Here is a 23,644-nt window from a genome sequence, read left to right as displayed (position 1 = left end):
CCCCCTCTGTTCTATTCTATGAGGCTAGAATAAAATTAATTACTCATGATGAAGCAGAATTAAAGAGAAGAGAAGCAGCCATAAAGAGATGATACTCCAGCATTTATAAACCTAAACATTTTTTAAAAATCTAAAATAATTCAAATCCAAAATGGCACAAAATTTTGCACAAAAGCACAACTCTCCCTATTCCTGAACTAAGCCAACCAGATATTTCCTTTTAAAACATTTTGCCTTCAGGTAGCAAGAGCAAAGACAAAATATTTCCTATTTTTGTGCCATTTTGGTTCCAGGCGAGGATTTGCCAGGCCAGGATGTGACTGATCACACTAATCACACATCGTTTCACTGTGCTGAGAATACAAAGCATTATCATCGTTACACTGGAGAAATACATCAAATTTAGCCACACAAGGTGAACATGATTAAACTTCACTGAGAAAGGAGACAGCGCTTTCTCTGAAACATCACTTACCCACATTGGAATTTATTTACCATTTATTGTATGCCAGAACAAAGAATAGAAGGGACTCAGGTGGCCATGCAAAACACAAGATCCCATGTGCTACTGTAGCCAAGGGAATTTAATGCATTGTAGATGGCAGGATATGACATCATGATGGCCCCTTGAGTGAAAACTATTGAAGTATGCAGTTTGTAAGCCTTGGAAAGACACTGGGAGTGCAGGTTGTGTCTGTCATTCTCTGAGGGGCTACAGCAGCTGTGACAGCCCCATGGACCAGCCAAGTGCTACGTCTCATGATGCCACATCATTCCAGAAAATGCTACTTGTACAGAGTGTCTTTTGGCAGATCAGATACCTCCCAGCTGCTCCAGTCCAGTGGCAAGACCAAGAAACAGGTCCTGGATCTGACTAGTGCCAGGGTCTCAGTCTAACATGGGTGGAAGCTGGGGTCCATTTCAGCAGCTCTGAATACTTGTTTCCTAGCTGCTGAAGCAAATTTTGGATCCCTGCAAACAGCTTGATACAGACCTGGATGCCCTGACTGTCCAGTTAAGGGAAGTTCACAGTGAGAGTCAGAAGAAGCCCATGTTGTATTTATCTCCCTTCCTCAGCTGTTTTTCTGACATCACACACACCTTACACCCTGCATAATCACCTTTCACCTGACACCCCTGCTCTATTCGTAAAACTCAAGGTCCAGGAGCACTCACTGTAAAAAAATAGAGAGCAGGTTTGGGAAAGGGCTGGGGCCAGAGGGGAGATGTGAACACTAACTGAGTTTTTACTTGCTTTGTATCTATTCTTAACTTATAAGACTACAAGTGCTCTGTAGCTGAATCAGACTTTTTCCATCTCTGTAAAGCATCACCTAGGGTTACAGTAACGCATGCAAGTTTGAAAAGAATTCTAAGACTACAAATATAATAAACAAATTAAAGTTTTTAATATAATCAGTTTCTATTATATGATCAACTATCCTCAAGAGATGCTCACATCTCTCTCAATGACATATTTTGACACTGAGATAATGCAAAACATCCCAAAGTAAATCTAAGTTCTACTTTTTGAAACCTTGCTCACATGAATGTTTCTGAAAGATTTGTCAAATATGAGTATGGAAACAGCCATAGCTATTTCTTTGTCCAGTGGGCTTAGAGAAGAGGAAAAGTAACACTTACATCTAAAAGTCCTGGGTGAAGAGAACATTCATTCCTGTGCTCTGTGTCGGCCCGGCCCTCTGTTAGATCCCCAGATCCTCATATCTAGTTTTCTGCATTTTCAGAAAAATCCTGATGCTCTAAATGACTGTGCTAATCTTGAGCATTCTTTTAAAGAGCAGAGCTGAAGCCCAAAAGCCATATGTGCAATAACACCCACCCAGGACAGTCAGAGGAGAGAACCATTTAATTTAGATCTATGAAATGACAGCACTGACAACAATAGGAGGGTAACTTTACGCAGTGTACAAGTTAAGCTTAGGCTTCTCCCACCCCTTCACCCCTCTTTTTGACTTTTTCAGACTAAGTCACACATATCAGATGGAAAGAAGAAAAATATATATATAATATATATATATATAATATATATAATATATATAATATTATAAAAAATGCCAGCTGAGGCATAGGAATACGTTGTAATGCCAATGCAGAATATCATATCCTCCAGGATTTTTCCACCAGAGGGTATGTCTCAATTGCAAGAAAAAACACATTCCTTCCCTTTCTTTTTCCTCCTCTTACACTGTAGATTGTTGGAAGACAAACCCTAAAATTAACACGCTACATCAGAAAAGAATAGGACACTCTCCAGATATTCTGGGTTTTAGTTAGGCTTGATTTGTCAGGTATGTCTCTGTCTGATGGTAGAGAGATGACACAAATCACAGGATATGGATTGTTCATAATGTATTTGCAGAAAACATTACTCTGAACAAATGCAATTTGTTCTGCTTTAGCCACAATTAATACTTCACATATCTGCTCTCTGGCTGATGAACTTGCACAAACAGTTAAAGTGTTTCAGACTGTAAACTGAAAATTAGCTAATGGCAACTGATCTTCTGCATCACCTGAGAAATCACTGGTTTATTGATGTTCAAACTAATGCTCAATTAAAATGAGTCCAGTCACTTACATGTACATGAAACTTACCATGTACTTGCATACAGTACATCACCAATGAATTTGGAAAAAAAACTTCTGGAAGAATGCATACCTGGCATCATATATATATATATGCACACACACACATATATATATATATGTACACACACACATATATGTATGTATATTCATTAATCAGGAGGGCAGCTGCTACTTACTTTTAAGGTGCCACTTTGGAAATCACAGTCAAACATGTGACTAAAAAATGTTAAAATATCTGTACTTGGGTTTGGTAAACAGGTTCCTGTAAGGACATCACCCACATTGTATCCTAAAGCTTCACTAGTGGTAAGGCAATCCAGAGAGTATCTGGATACCCACTTAATCAAACAAGACAAAATAAGAGAGCAGTGAGATTTTGCAGAATCACAGAATCATTTAGGTTGGAGAGGACCTTTGAGATCATCAAGTCTAACCTATGACCTAACAGCACCTTCTCAACTAGACCATGGCACTGAGTGCCACATTCAATCTTTTCCTTAACACCTCCAGAGATGATGAGTTCCCCACCGCCCTGAACAGCCCATTCCAATGCCCAAGCAACCCTTCTGTGGAGAATTTCTTCCTAATGTCCAGCTTAAACCTCCTGTGGTGCAGCTTAAGACTGTCTTCTTGTCCTGTCACTGGTTGCCTGGGAGAAAAGACCCACCTGGCTACAGTCTCCACTACTTTGTAATAAACAGCTACTTGAATGTCTTTTAAAAATACTTCAATATTTTTACTAAGTTCTTCTAAAAGCAGAGGGAAGTGTTTTCACCAGTTTTATTTAAATAAAGCATTCAGAACAAAGTGCAAGTGGACACTGGGTAGAAGCTGAAATGGGCTATCTACCTGTATCTGCTCCTCCTCACAATGCTTTGGGGATCTGTACATCCACGGAACTGATAGCCAGCTGCAAGCCTTGCCAGCTGGCCAGTGTTTTAGCCTGGCAACTCTTAAGGCAGTCCACTGCTGCATGGACACTACATGCACTGCACATCACTGTAAAAGAGGCTAAAAGCCCCTTAACCAAAGGATTTGAAATTAGCTGGGACCAAGAAAGAGGGAAGAAAGGACGGCTGTTGAAATGCGTGCAAGGTCCCAGGAAGGATCAGAGGATAGAGCATTCTGTGTTGCTTCCTTGTAATAGCAAATGTTCACTCAAACTGTCTGCCACAAAACTTCCTGTAGAAAAGTCCTCAGAGCCCCCAAGAAACAAACTCTGAAGGACCTCACCCTTTGTAGCCATGGTGGAAACACTGTGCTGACAGCACAGCAGGATCCCCAAGAGCAGCTCTGAACACCTCTGTCCTAGGGAGCACACACAGAGGCATCACCAGCATTGCTTGGCCTCCACCAGAATCAGCCCAAAGTGAAGGGGGAAAGGGGCTTGCTTTGCTTTGTTTCTTTTACTGAAAACAGTTTTTGTTCCAAGATCCACAGTAGAAAAAAACAAGATGACCTCAAGGTGTTGATGGGCAAGGCCTTGCCAAACCAGGACTTTGCTCCCTTCTGCTGGAATGGGCTCCATACCATAGTTTGTGAGTGCTGAGGACCTGAGCTCACTGTGAGCAGCTGTGTCTCCCTGCCCTGCCCTCCTGGACCATGCCACCAGACCAGTAAGGTTTGTTTGTACCTGTTCTTCAGGATAGCCCAAGCACCCTCTGCAGTGTCAGCCTCTTATTATCCTCCAGCACCTGAATCATCAGCTGGGGCAAGGGCAGCCACAGAGCAGCTGGTCATCCCTGCTTTAGGCTATGTTGGGAAATGGGCCAGGCACTCTGCTCCAAGGATAAAGAGGACACCTCATTTAGGGAAACAGCGTTCCAGAATAAGAATTAAATGTAGTCTGTCATGAGAGAAGAACATGAAGAGATTGCATCTTTGGAGTAAGACAACAAGATTTTAATCTCACTGTCTAGTAAAAAACCAGTAAACAAGAGGACAAAAGTCAACTTGGTTGAGATGTCTAATTAGTTAATGAAACACTTTACTGGAAGTATAATTTTACAGGTATAGCAAAGCAAGAGGTACTAATTAGTTGCAACTCATTAAGTGCAAAGTGTTTAGTAATTTAGGAAAAATGAATGCAGACATGGCAAGGTTGGTACAGACAAGAATTCCACATAGCTGAGTGTCACATTTCCAACAGCAGCCAGTCTGCTCAAGCAGCAAAGGAATAATTTGCAATTCAGTCCTGACCCATGGGGTCAGACAGGCAGGCCATGCCTTCCAGCTTTTCTGAAAGAAATATTAAAAGACAAAAATAATGAATGCCTTCACTACAAATGACCAGGTGAGACAATTAGTGTCTGTCTCCACCCATGATCTATTAAAACTTCACGTTCCATCTATAGAAAGCATTATTATCCTAAGTAGAGAGCTTTTGGATATACAAATCAGCTGTGTTCACATTCTCATCTTTTAGATTTCTGCTAATACTTATGCAGGAGTAAGGTAAGTCATACTCACCTCTTTGTGAAATGTATCCTTCTTAGAGAAACAGAAACAAACAAACATCCCATTGTTGTAAGATACTACCAACAAGATTTTAATTGCATAATAGTTTCAAAACTTACTCTTTACCCAGGGTTAGTTTGTTGAGCAGGAGGGAGTTCAGAAATCATTGCACGTACTAGGATAGAAAAGGGACTTAAAGCAAAGACAAAATAAAGCCCTAGCAGGGAAGCAGGTTCTGTGAACAGGACCACCAAAAAGCATGCAGAAATGTCATCATTCACCTCAGCTTCAAGGCTGAACTGTAAATATTGATCATGGCAAACTGTAGATATTCTCTATCTTTCTGCTTTTAATCCCATCCATGAAACACAAGTACCCTCAGAGAAACCATATGTAATTTAACTAATCCTTTTTCAATTACACAAGGCAGTGATTACAGGCAAAGGTTTCCTAGAACAGCAACTTTCAGAGAAGTGTCACAATGACATTGAATCAGACTCATCCCCTACAACTGTCTGCCAGGGCTTTTTAAGCCTCTGTGGTAGTACTATACAGAGATCCACCACAAACCCACTGTAAGGCAAGACAGCAATGCACCATTTTATTCGGTGGTAACTGTAGAGCAAATGATTCCCTATAAAAGCAGGCACCAAATTCTGGGAAAGTCTGGGCCTGGAATTTTCAGCTCAGTTATGGCTTAACTAATAGTAGCTAACACAAGTGTAAAAGTCACATGAGAAACAGAGTTTCTTTCCCACAGTCCACTGGTGACACTGCCTACAAAAAGAAAACTAAAAAAGTCTGAAAACTTCACAAAAGTAAATTCTTTTCTTTGTACTGAATGGACATGCTGTACTCCCACTCCTTTACAAAGGAAGCTAAGAGCTTCTTTGTGTCAAGCCTACTCTCTTTTTCTCAACAAAACAGAAGTGAAAGAGCCATGTGAATTATTAACAGATGACAACAGAGAGCTAGCCAGGTATTTCAAATGCTTGTGTCTCTTCTTCCTACATGAATTCCTCAATAGTACATGCAAAGTAAGTCTTACTACTTCCATCATTTAAATCTGTAATTGGAGCTGATTAAATAACTTGTTGAGAAGCAAAGGCTTTTTTTTGCATTCTTTTCTCTCTCCTTTCTTTCCCTGGGAGAACATTCGACCTTGACTGTCAGTGACAGGGGGGCTTCATGCCTTGCTCTGAAGGACACTTGGTGATCAGGTGAGTCTTTTCCCCTCTTAATGCCTTTTCAGTACCAGAAGCTCATGTAGAACATCATGCAATCCAGTGGAAACAGAGGCACCATTCACTTCTGAACTGGGATAGACATATAATGGGGAAATCTGAAAACAGACTAAAGTTTTAGTCATATTACAGTGTTAACCATCATCTCACAGTAAAAGCAAATCTTGTTTATTTTAAACACTTTGGATGGCCCCTCATCCCCAAATTCCCCCCTCCCCAGCCCTGCCCAAACAAAGAGGCGAACAGGACACCACTACATGAATCCAACACCATTGCTTGAGAGCATGCTTGCTATTTACATGTAGGTACGAACTTAACACTGCTTCAGTCCATTCACGTTTAACACAAATAAATTCTGAAGAAGAAATTGTCAAAGAATCCCTGCAGATCCAATGCAAAAAATATAAATGAAATTATATTAAGTCAATACCAGAGCAACTGAAAGATATTTGAGAACTGGCATAGGAAAACCTATCAAAATTAAAACAACAGTAGTAAGCTTTAAAATAACCAACTTTTTGACAACTTTGAAAAATAATCCAGATGACCCTAAAAAAGCATGTATTTTTCTATTTACTTAAAAATTTAAATCCATAATTTCTAAATTTTCATCAGTTAAAAGGACCATTTCAAAAGGTATGGTAAAGCACAGCATCTGACGTAACACAAATGGAGGAGTAAAGTTTCCCACAGCAGAGCAGAAACCCCCAAGTCATGCCTCAGGGAATTACCTGCAAAAACATTAACAATAACCTCTCTGGTTTGAATTTGACTGTGCTTCACACATACACTGTTCATTCTACCTGCCATAGAAATGGACAAAAGCAGCACATACATTAGCAGCAGCTCCTACTCAAAAACAAGAAGCACAGCGCATTCCCCCCTCAGCCAGCTCCCCGCTGAAAGTGTTCCAGACTAAGCCACAAAAACTTAACAGTGAGCTTTTGAATGACAGGACATCATGTGCTCCATCAGTCAAGTACTTACAAGGTTTCTTAAACAAATTGATCATGCCTACAATTTCAGACGAATTCAGAGAAACTTCAGACTTGATCTTCTCTGAGGAAGAAACAGAAGCCATGAAATCACCAAAGAGAAGGACTTGTTTGGTTATTTTTGTTGTGATTTTAGAGAGAACTCTGAAGGACATATTGTAATGTGATAGGAAGCTTGTAGGAACAGCTTTACAAATTAAGCTGGGCATGTATTTCAGCACTCTTCGTATTTAGCACTTTTCCTGTGGAAAATGCTAAGGGAGGTTTCAACTAGCAACAGCCAAGATTGATTTCCCAGCTGATCTTTCATTTGGTACATTAGTTTATACAACTGCTTTTTGCTCAGTCTTCCCCAACCACAAAGCCAAAAATAGCCTTACCTTTCCCACAAAGGCAATGTGGTATACTGGGACTACAAGGCAACTCTTTATAGGTGCTATGAATAACAGCAGTGGTTTGTTGAAAAGTAAGAAAAATCCTGTTATTATATTATCCATGTTTTTATCTTTACAAGAGCAGTTTAATGTCAGTAACTACCATGACATGTGAAGGCTGCATTTTCCAAGAGAATTCATGCTAGACACCAGTATTTCCTGAAGCATCCTATACCATGAAAGGGAGGCAAGCATAAACAGTCTATATTTTTCATCATGAAAGAAGCAACAATGATGCAAATTCCTCCTAGAAAGTAATAAAGTTTTGAATAAATCCTAAAAGGACTTCATTATGCAGTTCTCAGTCAACACTGGCTGAGCCAAATCCTACTGCAGTACTTCTCTGTGGTCTGGATAGAACTTCCCATGTCTCCAGCAGCTTCTTTTGCTGAGGTGCCAGTCTTCCACAGACCTTAGCAACCAGGGCTTGAGGGAAAACATACCCAGTAAAGCTAGATTCCCAGATCTGTAGTTTGGCAGAGAAATGGGAGATCTAATTTTCAAATCTCCTGGGAACCAGGTAGCTTATCATGCAGTAAAATCCTCTACAGGAAATGAATGTTTTAGCAATGCCTTTTCGAATCTTGCTTGGTGTTTGTTCAAAATCATGACTTACAGATTTTACCCAAAGACCAGCAACAAGTTGCTAAGCTTAAGCCTTCATATCCCAAAGGTGTTTAGACTGAAAAGTTTCTCATAAAGATCTAGAAAAAAATTGTTCTTTCTCAATGTGAAACCAAAGTTTATGGTTGTCACCTAATTTCAGCAGAGGTCCTTGGCATTTTCATATCAATTGCAGAGACACTTGAAGTAAGATAAAGCCCTCAACAGAGAGGAATTTTAATTAATCTGTTGTACACAGTGCATTTAATAGTATCTGATTTCTCAAATCTCTCTCTGTGTCAATTAAAAGCAGTGTATGTGGAGAAATATTGAAGAATCCCAGATAGCTTAGAAGTTCCTTTTTCCCTAAGCACTGAAAATACAGACTTACAGAATAATTCCCCTAAACACAGGCAAATGGAGTTGAACTGGAAATGAGAGAAGATAAAATAAAGAGCTTGAGAGTGATATCCCCCTGTTGCTTTCTCCTTTGAGGTATATCATACGGATTTGTTTTAGCAGATACATGAAAAGTTATGTGTAATAATGACTTCAACAACTTCTTTCTTTAGGGACACAGTTTTATTTCACTAATGATCCATTCTTAGGAATCAAGAGAAAGACTTTCACCCAGTTTAATTTTTAATTAAAAAGAGCTTAAAAAAAAATAAATAAGGACAATAGAAAGATTAAATTGCTCTGGTCTGACAAAATAAGTGGCTTTTTGACCCATCTATAAGGGTCATCTACTTTCTTCACTCCAACAGCTGCCAGACCAAGATTCTCTTCAGCAAATAAATCACTTCACCCAACCCCCTCAAGCTTTCCCCCCACAGCACAACACTGGATCTAGCATCCCTCCAAATAGCCAGCAACCCAGGATTAATTAAGACCGTGAGAGTTTACAATAGGGCTGGGGACCATCAGAAAGGCTACACAGGTACCTAAGCAAACACCCTCTGGCCTCAGGTATGGTCACTGCCCTGAGCACATTTTGTAGCTATTCAGGTCCTTTTCACTTCAAACCCCATGACTAAGATTCACCTTGGAGACCAAGAGATGAATATTACAATGCTGAAAAGCACAGGTGTTAAGTACCTCTCTTAGAGGGACTGCCTAATCTAGCATCAAAGTTGGAGGTGCATGGATGACCACAAAACAGCCTCCTAGCTGAGGACAATTAGAAGTGTTTAATTATCACACAAGGTTATCAAAGGACTTTTTGTACCAGCAGCAGAGAAGCAGCATCACTCAGACAACAGACATGAAGATAAGTGGTGGACAATCTGGTAATGAAGAGGCAGAAACCACTCTCCCTGTAACTTCCTAATATCAGCTTTATCTCGGTCACACCCACACTGCCTGCTCCCAGTGTCGCGGCCTTTCTCTGTTTATGCAGGGATGAAAATTGAAACATAAGCTTTTGTTACAAATCAAAATATTAAATAAAAGAGGATTAAAAGGTGAAGTGACATAATCAAACAATGCAAAATTTAAAGAGAAAAAGTATTTTCCTTCCATTTTCTTACATGAAAATAGGTTTTAATAGCTGAAAAGTGTAATACAATAGATATTTAAAAGGTCTTAGTTTTTCCCCAAACAACCCCAGTTCATGTAAAACCCCTAAAAAATTTAGGCACACACTGTGTTTTGCCTTTGCATCGTCTTATGCAGACTGCAATTAAATAATTTACATCACTGAATTGGTATCAATGCCATGCATGATGCCAAACTGAAATTTTTGCCTCCTCTTGCCAGCTTAGTTTACTTCAAATTTCATCTTGATTTATTTTCAATGCAACAGGAAATGGAGGCAGTGGGGCTTATAAAAGCTTGTTATATGTAATTGTAGATATGGAGGTCATTAATGCAAGCATAGATTTGGCATAGGCACTAAACCTTTAACTCAAGAAGCACACTTTGTCAGAAAACTTACCTGCTTGTTAAAAACCCCACAGATCACCAACGCACTCAAGCGCTCCCAAGCTACACGCAGTCAGCGGAGAACACTGAAGCTAGTAAAAGAAATCAAGAGAGAGTGGCAGAGAATGAAACCAGGCAAGAACCACAGGAGCCTGGAAGTTTCTGGTGAGTGGTTAATGGTACAAAAGATGGGATGCATTATTTAGAGAAACATGTCCCACAGGAACTACTCAGGAGGTGGCAGAGAGTTCTCAAGCAACGTTGTTGCAATCTTGTTTCTCATGTGGCCCTTAAATGCTGGAGATCCAAACGGAAAAACTTGCATGTTAACATAAAAAGTGCGTCCTACTCCCTGTGACACACCCTTCTGAAGGCAGACAAGGAATACCATTTGTCAGAGTTTTCAACACAATAGTTCTCTGAAGTGCTGACTTTGTGCAAGCAATGGCAAAATGATAATTTTTAAAATATCTTTACCAGAAGTCGAAGTTGGAATGAAGCATGTTTTGCATTAATCAACATCCTTCCATCAAAGTAAAACCTGATAAGTATTTCTTCTTATCTTATTCAGGAGCCACAAACCCTGTTTAATATTGCTCTATTATTGTCTTATCTATTAACAGCTAAATTTCTGCCAGGTTGGCAGAATCACATTGCTGTGATTCTGACATTTTTAAAAAATCTGTTACACAACCAGAGCAGAAATAAAAACACTTGAGCAGCTGAAAGAGTAGAGCTGAATAAGGAGTGCTACAAAACAGGAACAGATTTAGGAATAATGAGGTCACCTCACACCTCAACACACGTGCAGTTATTCTGTTCACTCGAATAAATTCACATTTGGTAGTAGTCACAGCACAAAATACCACATCATTTTAAAGACACAGAAGCATTTTAAATGCTTCAGCTAATTAGAAAATAATTAACACAGAACAATACCATCATTTGTTCCCCTTCCAGGTTTCTCCTAGCTTGACAGATGAAGAGAGAATTAAGAAAGGTGAAAAATGTTCTCTCCCTCCCCACATCCTCCAAGACACCCCTAATCTGGGTATGTGGTTGCAGCTCCAGAGCATCAAACCATCATGGCATTTAGGGTGCTTCAGAAACCTCTTGTGCCTGCTTGAGCACTCAGGTGTTGCTGTGGCAGCAGCATGAAAGGTCTGCTTCTCATCAGGTATTTTGGCTTTTCAGCCTTTCTTATTCCAGATATCTGCAGTCTGTACTTTATTTAGCAAGGGAGAGACATACTATTAGCTTCTCTCCAAACTGTCAAGTCACAAAAGGTAAAATTCAGAGCTACAAGGTCTGGCTGCACCAGCTTTAAGGGGTTCCTGGCTGTGCAGAGGAGGTGAGGACCAGGGAGAGGCAGGAAGGCAAGGAGAGCCATCTCCACATGACCAAAGATGAATGAACAATAAAGAAATAGACAAGACAGTGAGGGATCCACACAAGCTTAAACCAGTTTGACTGTTCATCAAACTGGTGATATCTGTGAAGCCAAGATATCTGCCATTGGTGATATCTTTGTTGTACGGGTTGGTGGGTTGTTTGGGTTTTGGATTCTTTTAAAAAGCTGACCCAGAGACCATGTGGTTTTTTTAATATAGAGAGGAGTGCAGCAGTCTACATCTAATAAAAGAAAGTTCTAGATGTCAAAATTGTTCAAAAAGCATGACTACCTACGGAGATAAAGCATGATAGTGCTATCCCTAAAAGGGAGTTGGTATCTAAGCAAATACAGATTGGAATCACTGACTCATCCACCCTAGGCCTTTAAGGCAAATGGATGAAGGGCTGACAGAAGAGAGGGGGGAGGAAAATAGGGAGGCATAGAGAATTTAAACAATATTAGTTACAAGTGAATCCTAAATAAAGATTAAAATCACTGCCTAGTGGATTTTGGGACTTCTGAAGTCACGGTCATGAAATTAGCAGAAATCTGGCAGTTCACGATGCACGACGACTTTTATGAAGAAAACTTTTATGAGGAAAAGCAGTATTTTAACTTTTATGAGCTACCATAGCATAGTTCTTCCAAGTTTCTTAAAACATAAGGAGAAATTGGCATAGTTCTTCCAAGCTTCTTAAAAACATAAGGAGAAACTGTCATTTAGTGGAAGCATCTAAAAATCATCACTCCCATTTCATAATTAACTCAACTATTTTAATATAAACAAAAATTATTTCCCAAATTCTACTGTTTATACATCCTGCTGACTACAACACAGTCAATCCCTCCTAAGGAAGGTGAACAGCACAGGTGTTTTCTGTTGCACTCATGTAATAAATATCATTGGTGGAATGATCCAGGACAATCACGTTCATCAAGATTTTACTTAGTTGATACAGATTACAAATCTTTAAAGCCAGAGAAAGCACTGTTAGCTTCTGCTTCTGTAACTAGTTCTCAACAGAGGTCAGATTTCTTTACAAATTAAGAGTCATTTCAGTCTTCTTAGGAGATTATTTATGCTTTTCAACATTAAGGTTTTCATAAGAATGTTCAGTATCTCTTCATTCATGTATATCCTTACAGCCCCTCAATGGACTGGATTGTAGGCTTTTCCATTTACAACTTCATATAGACATCACAAAGGCTACATAAATTTCCCTTATGCATTTAATATGAATTCCAAGTAAGGATTGGATTCCAAGTGAGGATGAGGATTGCCTTTCATTTTCATGTAACAGTCTTTCAAAATGTCTTATCAGGCCTGTAAACTCTAAAGTTGCTAGGCCAGGTCCCTTGGAAAAGTCCAAGTATCCATGAGGACAGGCAGCCTATTTAATCATTTCAGCAGAAGTAAAATATATAGTTGTATTATTTTCACTAACAATTTCAGAAACTAAGACACCAAAACCTCAGCTGAAGGATTCAGCTTAATTTACACTCAAGCAACTTCCTGAACTGCAATCTAAAAGAGTTATTTTGTTCCTGATCTAGTTATCCATAATTCCTTCCAATATTTCTATCATTGGAGATTTCCTTATTGCAGCTTTGTTTTTATACCTTAGCAGAGGAATTTCAATAAGTTTTGGAATAGAAAAGATTACATATGGAATCCTGACAGATAGCTTTGTCTTTCAGTACTATAATTTTGGAAGTGAGGCTGTAAATGAGTAGGGTTGTTTAGGAGTCTCTTGAGTGTTTTCTACAACAAAATGTTGCCAGACAAAGTTTAGATTCAGTATCAGGATACATTTCTAAACAGTGTCTATTAAACAAATGGACACACACATGAAGTGCAGATACATTCACCTTAACAAGGTACTCAGAAATACAATGCAATTGACAGTTCTACATGTAAAAGAGGAAGACAAGATAAATTGAATACCATATTGGTTCTTAGAGACAGTTTCTAGGACTCTCTTGTCCAAATACTAGAATTAAGCTTATCATTGCTACAGCTTGAAATAATGGGAAGGAAAAGAAAAAAAGTAAGGGAAATAAGGAGGAAAACACTAATTCAATCCCTGCTGTAAAAGCCCATAATTTAGAATTCCTATACAAATACCTGGGTCTTGCTATCCCAAGTGTTCAGATCTGCTCCAGATTATGTAAAACACAGGGTGACCCACTTGCAGTGAGAAAGAACTGCAAGACCAGCCTGGTCAGATCTACATATTTTAGACACAAGCAGATTCAGACATAAGCAGATCCCCTGCAGTAATTTATGAGGAAGGAAGAGGTTTCCTCTCTAAATAAACTGAAAATGTGTTCTGTCTCTTTAATTTACAACTAAAAACCCAGTTTATTTTTACAGTACCTGAATCATCAGTACCTCAGTACCTCAGATTGAACATTTTGGTTAGTATCTCTTTCAGCTGCAGCTATGTGTTTTAGTAAGTGTCTTTGGTTTGGGTTTGTTTTTTGGTTTTACTTTTCTTTTTTGTTGTTCAAATGTTACTGAAACAAGAAGTATACCACAACACATTTATATCACCACTGAGATTTTGAAATCAAACACAAGGTAAATTCTCCCTTATCTTTAAATCATGCACTAAAGTGTCTTACATCTTAGGCTGATTTGGAACAATGCAGCAGCACCATTGTAAGGGTACAACACTCATTACATTACATTACATTAGAGGTCTTTAACATATGAAAATTATAGCTGCACTTTATGACGAGGACCAGTAAGTCAAACCTCCAAGGAATTGCAGAACTCTGTAATAATAAAGTCACATTGTACAAGACATGTTTTTCTTCTTACTGTCTGCATTCCTTCCTCTGAACACTAATGGAAACTAATAACGTTAAATGTTTACTTAATAAATACTTTAATTATAAATAGCATTTCTATTTAACACAATGAACAAATAGTGCCATACATGAACACTGCATTAGATAGCTTAATAGTATTAAACAGTATTATATTATAAACACTGTATTATCTACCTGAATGTTGCAGAAGCACAAGGATTTACAAGAGCTTATTTTCTTCAGACTACATTATCTAGTTGCATGTTTTCTATACTCTAAATTTTACTAGAGAATAAATAACTACATTAATAGGCTCAATAAAATATAATTGTACTACCTATGTTACAAAGGAGCATTATAAAGTCACATTGTATCTTCTAGATCTGAAAATATGACAGCCATTCATAATTACAGCATTTGTTCTCTGTAAAACATAGATTAAAATAACAGTTTAAAAGTCCTTGAAGAACTTCTCTAGGGAAATTTGTCTGTGGGTTCTATATCTTTTGTGTTCTTGCTTCATGTACAGAACCAATCTTTGATTTTGGGAAGAAGTCTCATTTTTAGACAACAACATATGCAATATAGAAGCTACATAAGACACAAACCAGAACTTCATGATATTGTTTTAGCCTGAGTTTTATCAATAAAAATCAATCACCTCAGTTAGGATCCTGCAGTGGGATGAATTATCCAACAAAGACAGGAAAGTTCAGCTCCCCTTCTGAACTAAGGATAAAGACAACGGAGCTGAGGAAGGACCTTGTCTTGGAGACACCTCTGCCTGCTCTCAGCTCACAACTGTACAGATCTCCAAGAAGATTTTTTAAAGCTGCCTAAGTCTATGAGCTCTGTTTCACTCTTGAATGCAGTGGAAGAAGGTCACAGGGAATTTTAAGTCCTTCAACACAGACCAGATCAAACCACTGCCATAAAAGCATTTAATGTGACATTTCATAATTAGCTCTGATAAATACTTGGGTTTCTTTTCTGTTTAGAATTTCCTGAAGAACTTAACTTCTCTCCATACTAGTCAGACACTGAAGCCCAGGGTTATAGTGAGCCTTCAGCTCAAAAAAGCACTGAGTCATATTAAAATTAAGCATGTGAGTGTCTTTTCCTGATTTTTCTGAGATTATTTAACCACTCTCAGATGCCTAAGGTAGAACATCACAAACACATATATCACATTAGCAAAGTCAAATCAGGATTTGTGTCAATTTTTCCTCTCCTAATCCTAATTCTGAGTTCCTAAGTACTCATAAGATGCAAATTTCAAAATGTAACGTAGGAGCAACAATGAAAAAAGTATAACCATAGGGAATCCTATGACCCAGTTCTAAAAGTAGTAGAGGAAGCATAGATCACCTTTTGCCCTCAGATAATTTCTCCTACACTACTCTTCATTGATATTCTCTCAGAATTCGTCATAGATGAAATTAAAACAATGTAGTCTACAGAATTACTAAACCTCAATTGTTGTCAACAAGATCACAAAAATAACAAACAAAACAGAAACTAATCCTAATTTTGCAAACATGGTTCCTGGCCTTGTGAAAGTATTGGCTTGTCAGAAGAAATTCTGAAAACATTGAAAAAACTCGAGAGTCATCAAGATTCACAGTTGCAATGCCATTTTAAGATACAAGCTGTTCCAAAATACTTCTGGTGAGCATGGAAATCTTGCTTAGAACTAGTCAATCTAATTAGGAAAAAACAATTCCAATTATAACTCTGTGACCAAAAGAAAGGAACAGATTTAATTAGAATCAAGCTATACTATTGCAATCAAACCACTTCACAAGAATTAGCTCTGCTTTAGAACATATTATATTCATTTTCCTAAAGCTCTTATTCTGTATGAAGCATAAAAATTCAAAAGCATACAGGCCTTTAGAGGCTGAATATTAATACTCCTCTGATTTTAACATATCTTATCCAAAGGAAGTAAAAGCAGAAAAAACTACTGCAAAGTTATCAAGACAAGTTCTTGCATACTGGGCAGCTTCCGCGAGGAACAGAGCAGATGCAAAAAGTAACCAGTTCTGTTATATATTGGGATGATAAAGGAACTTGAGAAATGTGACATGACAACTTCTTGTGTTCATTGTTGTTTTATTCAGAGCTGTCATACCATTATTTCAAAAGGAGTTGATCAACTATAACCTTGCTCTTCAGCACGACGGTACTAGCTTTCAGAGAAAAAATCTGCAGCAGGAGTTCGAGCCTTTTGCTGTCTCCAGGCTCTCTGTAAGATCCCAAAATTGTCAGGTGTAGCTTCTGTATTATAACAGATCTACTTACTGCCCTCCCACTTTTCTGCCAGTAAAAAAAAGCCAAATCTCTCAACCTCCAAAACCTTACTGGTTGCCAGCTTGGTGAGTATCAGGCATGGGTCTCACAGCTCTTATCAAGAGAAGGTTTAAGTGCCTTGACTCAGAAGCTGGTAACCTCCAATGACCCACGTGATGGCCACAGAGAGAAATACTCCCAACCCGGAGATTCCCCAAATGGGGGAATCTGGAATATCTGGAATATGAAACAATTATTGGATATTTACAGTATAGGTTTCAGATCATCAAAATCTTGAGCATTTTTACTGTAATTATTGCCCTATAACAATTAGCAGATGGATGTAACCACCCCAGTTTCCAGCTCCTGCTGCACTGTTCTGCAGATGGTGTGATGTGCTGAACTTACTAATTAATTACATATCAGAAAATACTTTCCATGGAACTGTGAACATCATTTCAGATTGCTGCGACACCCAGGCCATCTTCTTGGTTCTTCTTTTCAGGTCATGGAGGCAACAAAGGCATTGATTCTTACTAAGTACAACACAGGGGATGGCCACAAGGTGGACAGGTGTGGTAAGCACAGGTGAGTTTTTTAAGAGGAGTTCTCCACAATGTGTAAGGATGAAGCTATCCAGCTGAGCTCCACTGCCCCAGGTCCCAGTCCTGCACAGCCAGAGGCACCAGATGAACAAACCATGGACTGAATAAGCAAATTTCTTAGGTGTGTGGGGTCACTCCCTTACTGGGCTAGAATGAGGATATGACACTGTTCTGCACAAAAACAAGCAAAGGCTGAATTGCAGAAGAGCATGAAGTTGGAGTCTGTTTACAGTGAAAGACTTCCTGGCTGGTTTTGTGATTTTAAATTTGAGAAGACAACAAATTTGTTCACATTAATATGTAGAGGTTTCATAAATCTAAGGGGCTTTTCATGTTGAGGCTTACCACTAAAATTCGTAGCAAGAATAACACAAGAGAAGTCTAAAAATCTAGAAAGTGAATAATGAAAAAATGCTACATCATAGTGTTGACTAAACCAAGTTCCCTGTCTTCTTGGCAGGACCCCTGCTTCATTAAAGTAGGAAATAGATAATTTGCATAGCTAGTTACTGAACAGTGACTCATTTCAGAAAATATTTGTTATTTTTTATGTCCTCTGAAGAGACTGAAAGGACACAACCAAATGTATCCATAGTCATCAGGTGTTGTAAGAAAGAAACCTGAACTGGGCAAATGTAAAGAACAGGAGAAGCAAAATCAAGAGAACAAGAAATTGCAGAGGAAAAAACTTTGGATGGTACAAATGAAATAAAAAAACCCCAACTTTAATAAAATATAAAAGAACAATGATTTCCTGTTCTTCCACTTTTTTGAAGAATGAAAAACAAAAAAAAAGCTTTAATGAAAAGTACCATAAAGGAAAACTGAAGTCTCTGGAGAAGTTGGGTTGGATCACCAGTAAATGTGAGTCTGAAGCCATTACCATTTAGCTTAGAAAATGTGAAATGGTGGAATGAACTAGAAAAAAAAAATTATTTGCATTAGGAAAAAGCCAAAATAATAGACTTCAATAAATGTGTTCAAAAATTGACTAGCACTACATTCACAAAAAATTTACAGAGAATCTCATGGATTAAGCAAAATCTCTACTAACTGCAAATTATTTTCTAAAAAAGGTTTGGACTTTTTCTGCAGTAAAAAGCAGAATATTCTAACAACAGGATATGTGGGTGGGTTATGAAAGAACACTGGGTACACTGTCAGAAAAAAAAAGCCTTAATTCTCTTGGAAGAAATATTATATGCAAGTTCTATACAGAAACATATATCTTGCATATTTTAGTTATGAAATTTGTATTAGTCAATCTGGAGATGATATTGTACCTGACCACCCTCACAGACTGTTCTTTGAACACCTGTATTTTAAGCCAGTGGGTATTGTATCTTTCTGGGCAAAATATAAAACATACTATTTTAAAAAGGCTGTATTCCTGCAAAAATTAAGTCTATTCAAAGGGAGCAGAAGGTAGTCCAGAATCTGTAATCCTCACATACAAATGGCATGGAAATATGAGGTTAGACAGAGCAGGTAGGAATCATCCTGAACTCACAGAGCATTTTCCACTGGTGGTGGTACACTTTTTACCTTTCTGAATTGAAGAAATAAGAAAATGCCCTGTCTGTAATACATTAACAGACCCCATCTCACAAACAGGTATGTCACAAACATGTTTGTACCCTCAGCTGAGGTGTAGAAGGCTTTTATGGTAGAAAAATGTCAAAATTACTACAACTATCTCAAGAAAACAGAACCTTTGTTTCTCAGCAGCAAGCCAATGTATTTCAGCTGATCATTTCAGAAGAGTTGTCAAAGATGTCTGCTTGTGATTTATTCTCTTGCAGCATAAAACACCAGGCAAACATTTTGGCAACACAGTCACAAGTCAGGGCTTTTAGATAACCAATAGTCTTTTGTATTTACAAGGTGATATGGGTTAGACAGCACAGGTTCTCTAAAACCACAACAATAACTTCAAACAGCAGAATCATACCTCTTTGTGCAAAAGCAAAGACAGCATTTCTACATTACATAGACTCCAAATCAAAATTTATAGGTATGTTGTGTAGAGTAGGGAGTTCACAAATGTGATGAACACATTTGTCCTGAAACCACATTACAGAATGGCTGCTTTAGAAAGAAATTATCAACTATCTTTCAGAATGTCAACATCCTCTCCAGAACAAAAAATGAAAGGAGTGGGGAGAAGAAAATCTGAATGGAAAAAATCCTCCACTGCTGTCACTCCACTTTCAGAGGAAACAGGCAGCATAAAACATGTTTTAACTGTTTTCATCTTCTTCCAATACTTTTTAGAACTGAAGCATCTAAGGAAGTAGAGCTGTAAATATTTTACAAATAACCAGTCAATCCAAAACCCAGCAGAAAGGGAAATAGTGCAGATCTGTTCTGATAAAAGCACAAATGGCAGAACTACTCCTTAGCACTAATTCCTAGCAGCATCATTCTACAAACATGCTGTGCATGTCTTGGCAAAATGAGAGTTGCATGGAGCATTGGAGATGTTCATTAGCCACTTTGCATGGCTAAGAAAAACTTCTGTGCTTGGCATGAGCGATAATATTTTCTGGTTTTCACAGTATTTTTTTTCCACAATACACACAAAAGCTACAAAACAAATAGTTTTAAGCTCAGGAACACATGCATTACATTCTTCCTTTTAAACAAAAAATAATCTTTTTATCTAAGTTAGAATATGCAAATTAAATAAACATTTCAGTGTTCAATTATCTAAAATTTCACTTCTGCCTTTAACATAATGAATGCTAAATGAAGACACCACTTCCACTGTTAAAGGATCAGCAGAAAAACCTTTCTTACCTTTTTTAAGGTGGGGTGTGGTATTTTCTACTTTCACACAGTCTTGCACTCCCTCTGAAATGGTTTTTCTTTAATATAAGGGATCAGAAGTCAGGATATGCTGCTAGGGACCAGTGGTTAACATTCTCCTCCCAGACTGCCTAGGTATAAGTGAAAAATAAAACTTCAGTTCAGTTCAACTTTTCTAGGCAAACCTAAGAGTGGGGGTTTTGTGTTTTCACTCTTTTGAAGGGTGCTTATAAGCTGAACAATTCCTGCCTGACACATCTCTTGTAAATGGTTTTAAATACCTGCAGTCTAAAGAAAAAACAAAAGAGAAAGAAAGAAAGAAAAAAAAGATATTGCAGCCTGAGAAATTTTTCATTAGCTTTGGATTTCCCTAGATTTTCATACAAAATGATCTTACTTTCCTCTTTCTTACTGGTGAAATGGCAACACATTTTTATTTTTCGTTCAAGTCATATCCTGCAGTTCTAAATCAATTATATCTCAAGAAAAATATGCCACTGATTTTAATGTAGTTTGGGTGAAATAAAAGTGCTGTATATGACTCTACTTTTATGAAAGGAAAACTGGTACCTTCTAAAAACTAAAATGTGAGCTTATAAAATCTTTGGTTTTTCCTCTACTACAGTAGAGAAGAAATAAGTTTTAACTATTTTTCTGGCAAAGATAATTAAATGCCTTTTTTAATTAAAAACATATCTACTGCAAAAAACTTAAAGTAATCTATTTGAATACACTGCAAAACAAAAAAAAATGAAACAGGTGAAAACAACCTGCAAAATTGAACAAAGCAGCTACTTTTTTTAACAGATTTTTTTTTCTTCTGGTTTCACTAGCTTCAAGTTTTACTTTGAAAAATTTAACTGTAATTTTGTGATTTTGACCTTGCATTATTTAAAAATTTCCTCAAAAGTTTTTGACTCTTTTTGGGGATTTTTATGCTTCCTTTTACATATAACTGGAAGGATTGGATAAGGATTTTGTAGCAACTATCCTATTCGTAGGCTCTATCAGTTATTAAATAGTATTTGCTATATTCATTCACCCTTATATCCTTAGGCAGCCACAAATAAGAGTATTTTGCTGTAACAATGTAATTAGGCTAAATCATGCCCCACTTGACAAGACAACGATAAAGCGTATATTTGGTTCTTGGTAATCAAATAGAACTGCTTGCAAGTATTAAATTATTACTGCTGAAGTTTAAGGACTCAGTGTTGGTGGGTGCTCTCAGACTCTCAGGAAAGATGATCTAGAACTGTACTTTTGCTAGCAAAGGCATCTGAACAAAGCAGTCTGTTTAAGATGAGAAATTAACACTCAGTTGACTCTGCACTGCTCATAATATTCAGAACATCTTGAAGGTGTGAACGAGAGATGAAAAAGGAATATGAAAACATCCTGAGTTTGTCAGTCCAATTCTAAAAAAAAAAAGAAAATAAAAGTATTCCTAATGTATATGAAAAAATGTGAAAGTCTTGAACTTGTGCTTGAGTGTAAGTGTGAACTTCAGATGTTAAAATCTCCTATGTGCACATCAACTTCTAATCTAATTTTCCCATGCAGACTCAGCGCTGCCCTCTTGTTTCTGGGCACAAGATGCAGCATTGACAATAGCTTGTGTGATGGTCTGAGCATGGAAAGTTTGTGGCCTGCATCAGATCAATGTGGTTCTGGCAAAACAGGGAGAAATGTATTTCCTTTGTCACCAGAAAGCATCCCCCAGTAATCAACTGCAGGTGCAAAGATCTCTGTTAGTTCATAGCTTTAAATCCTGCATGCATCCAAAATGCCTGACACAGCCTCTCTGGTGTCCCTGCCCTGCAGACAGCATGCTGCTAACCGGCAGAGCAGAGAACATCTCTCAGTGTGCTCCTTTCACATGTTTCCCTGCCCTTTCTGCACCTCAGTCACTTATGGCATCACAGAAACCAGTAGTTCAGTGCACCTGCAAAAAGGAGCCTGCTGTAACTGAGAGACTTCAGGTCTGTCGCTTTGCCTGCAGCCCAAGGGAACCAGCAAATCTACCAGCCCCTTATAGAGAGTCGGTTCTCATTCTTCTGGGTAAGGTTTGGAAGCATGGGAGCAATGGGACAACTTCTGAATCAGTTTATTGTTCTCAAAAATCAGAATTCAAAGTGCTTTGAACTCCTGGGTGTAAAACAGACCTTCATTGTTCAAGGTGAAAGAAAAAGAAATTTAAAGCACAGTCAGTGTAACCCACTAAGATCAAGACGCATACGAGTAGATGCCCTGGCAGTAACAAACAAACGGAAAGGGTCTTCCTTCTATTTACTAACACTCTTTTAATTTTCAGGGGAAGACATGAAGACAGATGGATTAGGAAATATTTCAATGAAAAGGAAATTCCTGAAGACAGGCCAGCCTGGAATATTTGGATCCTGAAAGATTATTTCAGGAAGCTATTCTATACTGCCCTTTTCCAATGCAGCCATAAAATTGAATGCAGAATTAGAAATACATATTTCCAGCATAGAAAGCTAGGCAAATGCACATTCTGCATACACTTAGGGAAAATTACTATATCCCACAATAATAAGTAGCTGATAGAAGCAATGATGCCAGACCCATGCAATTCTGAGCAGAATAGAAATGAGGAAATAAAAAGTAACCTCAGATTTTGTTTCAGAACACAGACCTCTCCATTGTGCATTTTATCTTTTCACAATCTATCCTTTACCTCAAAACATAATAATAGTACAAAACTTTAGAACAGAGAAAGGCCATTATAAAGCAAGTCCCTGAAAATACCTACTGCAAAGCTAGAGTTACAAGTGGTAAATTGATCAACTGGTCTATTTTCAGCGTCTCAGACAATAGCTGTTCTTGTACCTACCTAGTCCACATGGTCATTATTTCACCACACAACACAAGACTAATAGACAATTAAGCATGGCAAGCCACCAAATATTTGCCCACTAAAGAACTCCACCATATCTTTTCTATCTGCTAATTAAGTCCCCATTCTTCTAAAAATATGTTTCAACTTCCCAGGATAACTGAGTAACAGTCCAAAAGGAAATATGTTCAGTATATCACAGGTAAATATGATCAGCATTACTCACAGAATATTTTTTACTTAATGCAAAGAAGACTTCTGATTTAAAGAATAAAAATTATCACCAGACAGAGAAAATCAAGACCAGCTCCTGAAAAAAGCAGAAGAGTGTAGAGATACCTGCCCATTAAAATACTGAAAACTGACTCAGTGTTTCATATCATGAATAAGAAGAACCCTCTATGACTTAAATGTTTTTAGAACATGGTAGAGCATTCTGCACTAGAAACACTGTTAGCACATTTTAAATTTTGATCCTCAAATTAATTTTAATAACAACTGAAATTAATGCATTTAGTATACAGTTAAAAATATGTGGAATCAGTTAAAATATACATATTTATATTATATATATATAAGTTGAAAAATATAATAAAATATATATAT

At 37.8% G+C, this 23,644-nt stretch overlaps 1 protein-coding gene across 6 annotated transcripts in view; it reads right to left on the bottom strand.

Moving 5' to 3' along the window:
* Positions 1–23,644, bottom strand: part of CRACD (capping protein inhibiting regulator of actin dynamics) — a 124,042-nt gene that overhangs the window by 45,477 nt on the left and 54,921 nt on the right. For 4 of the 6 annotated variants that reach the window (XM_088056035.1, XM_088056032.1, XM_088056034.1 and 1 more), the window contains exons 2-4: positions 20,173–20,312; positions 10,283–10,361; positions 7,302–7,373 (exon numbers count right to left, since the gene is read on the bottom strand). In XM_088056035.1, coding sequence (XP_087912161.1) covers positions 7,302–7,326 — 25 coding nt within the window. In that variant the 5' untranslated portion in view covers positions 7,327–7,373; positions 10,283–10,361; positions 20,173–20,312. Of the gene's footprint in view, positions 1–7,301; positions 7,374–10,282; positions 10,362–20,172; positions 20,313–23,644 lie in introns of those variants that run through there. The other 2 variants (XM_088056036.1, XM_088056037.1) reach the window with 2 other exon arrangements.

Source organism: Pseudopodoces humilis, chromosome 6 (assembly GCF_049639895.1).
Source record: "Pseudopodoces humilis isolate 2021_Gansu_Grassland_sample_001 chromosome 6, ASM4963989v1, whole genome shotgun sequence".
NCBI lineage: Eukaryota > Metazoa > Chordata > Aves > Passeriformes > Paridae > Pseudopodoces > Pseudopodoces humilis.
The sequence above is the reverse complement of the archived record's forward strand: the minus strand, read 5'-3'. Positions and strand labels throughout refer to the sequence as shown.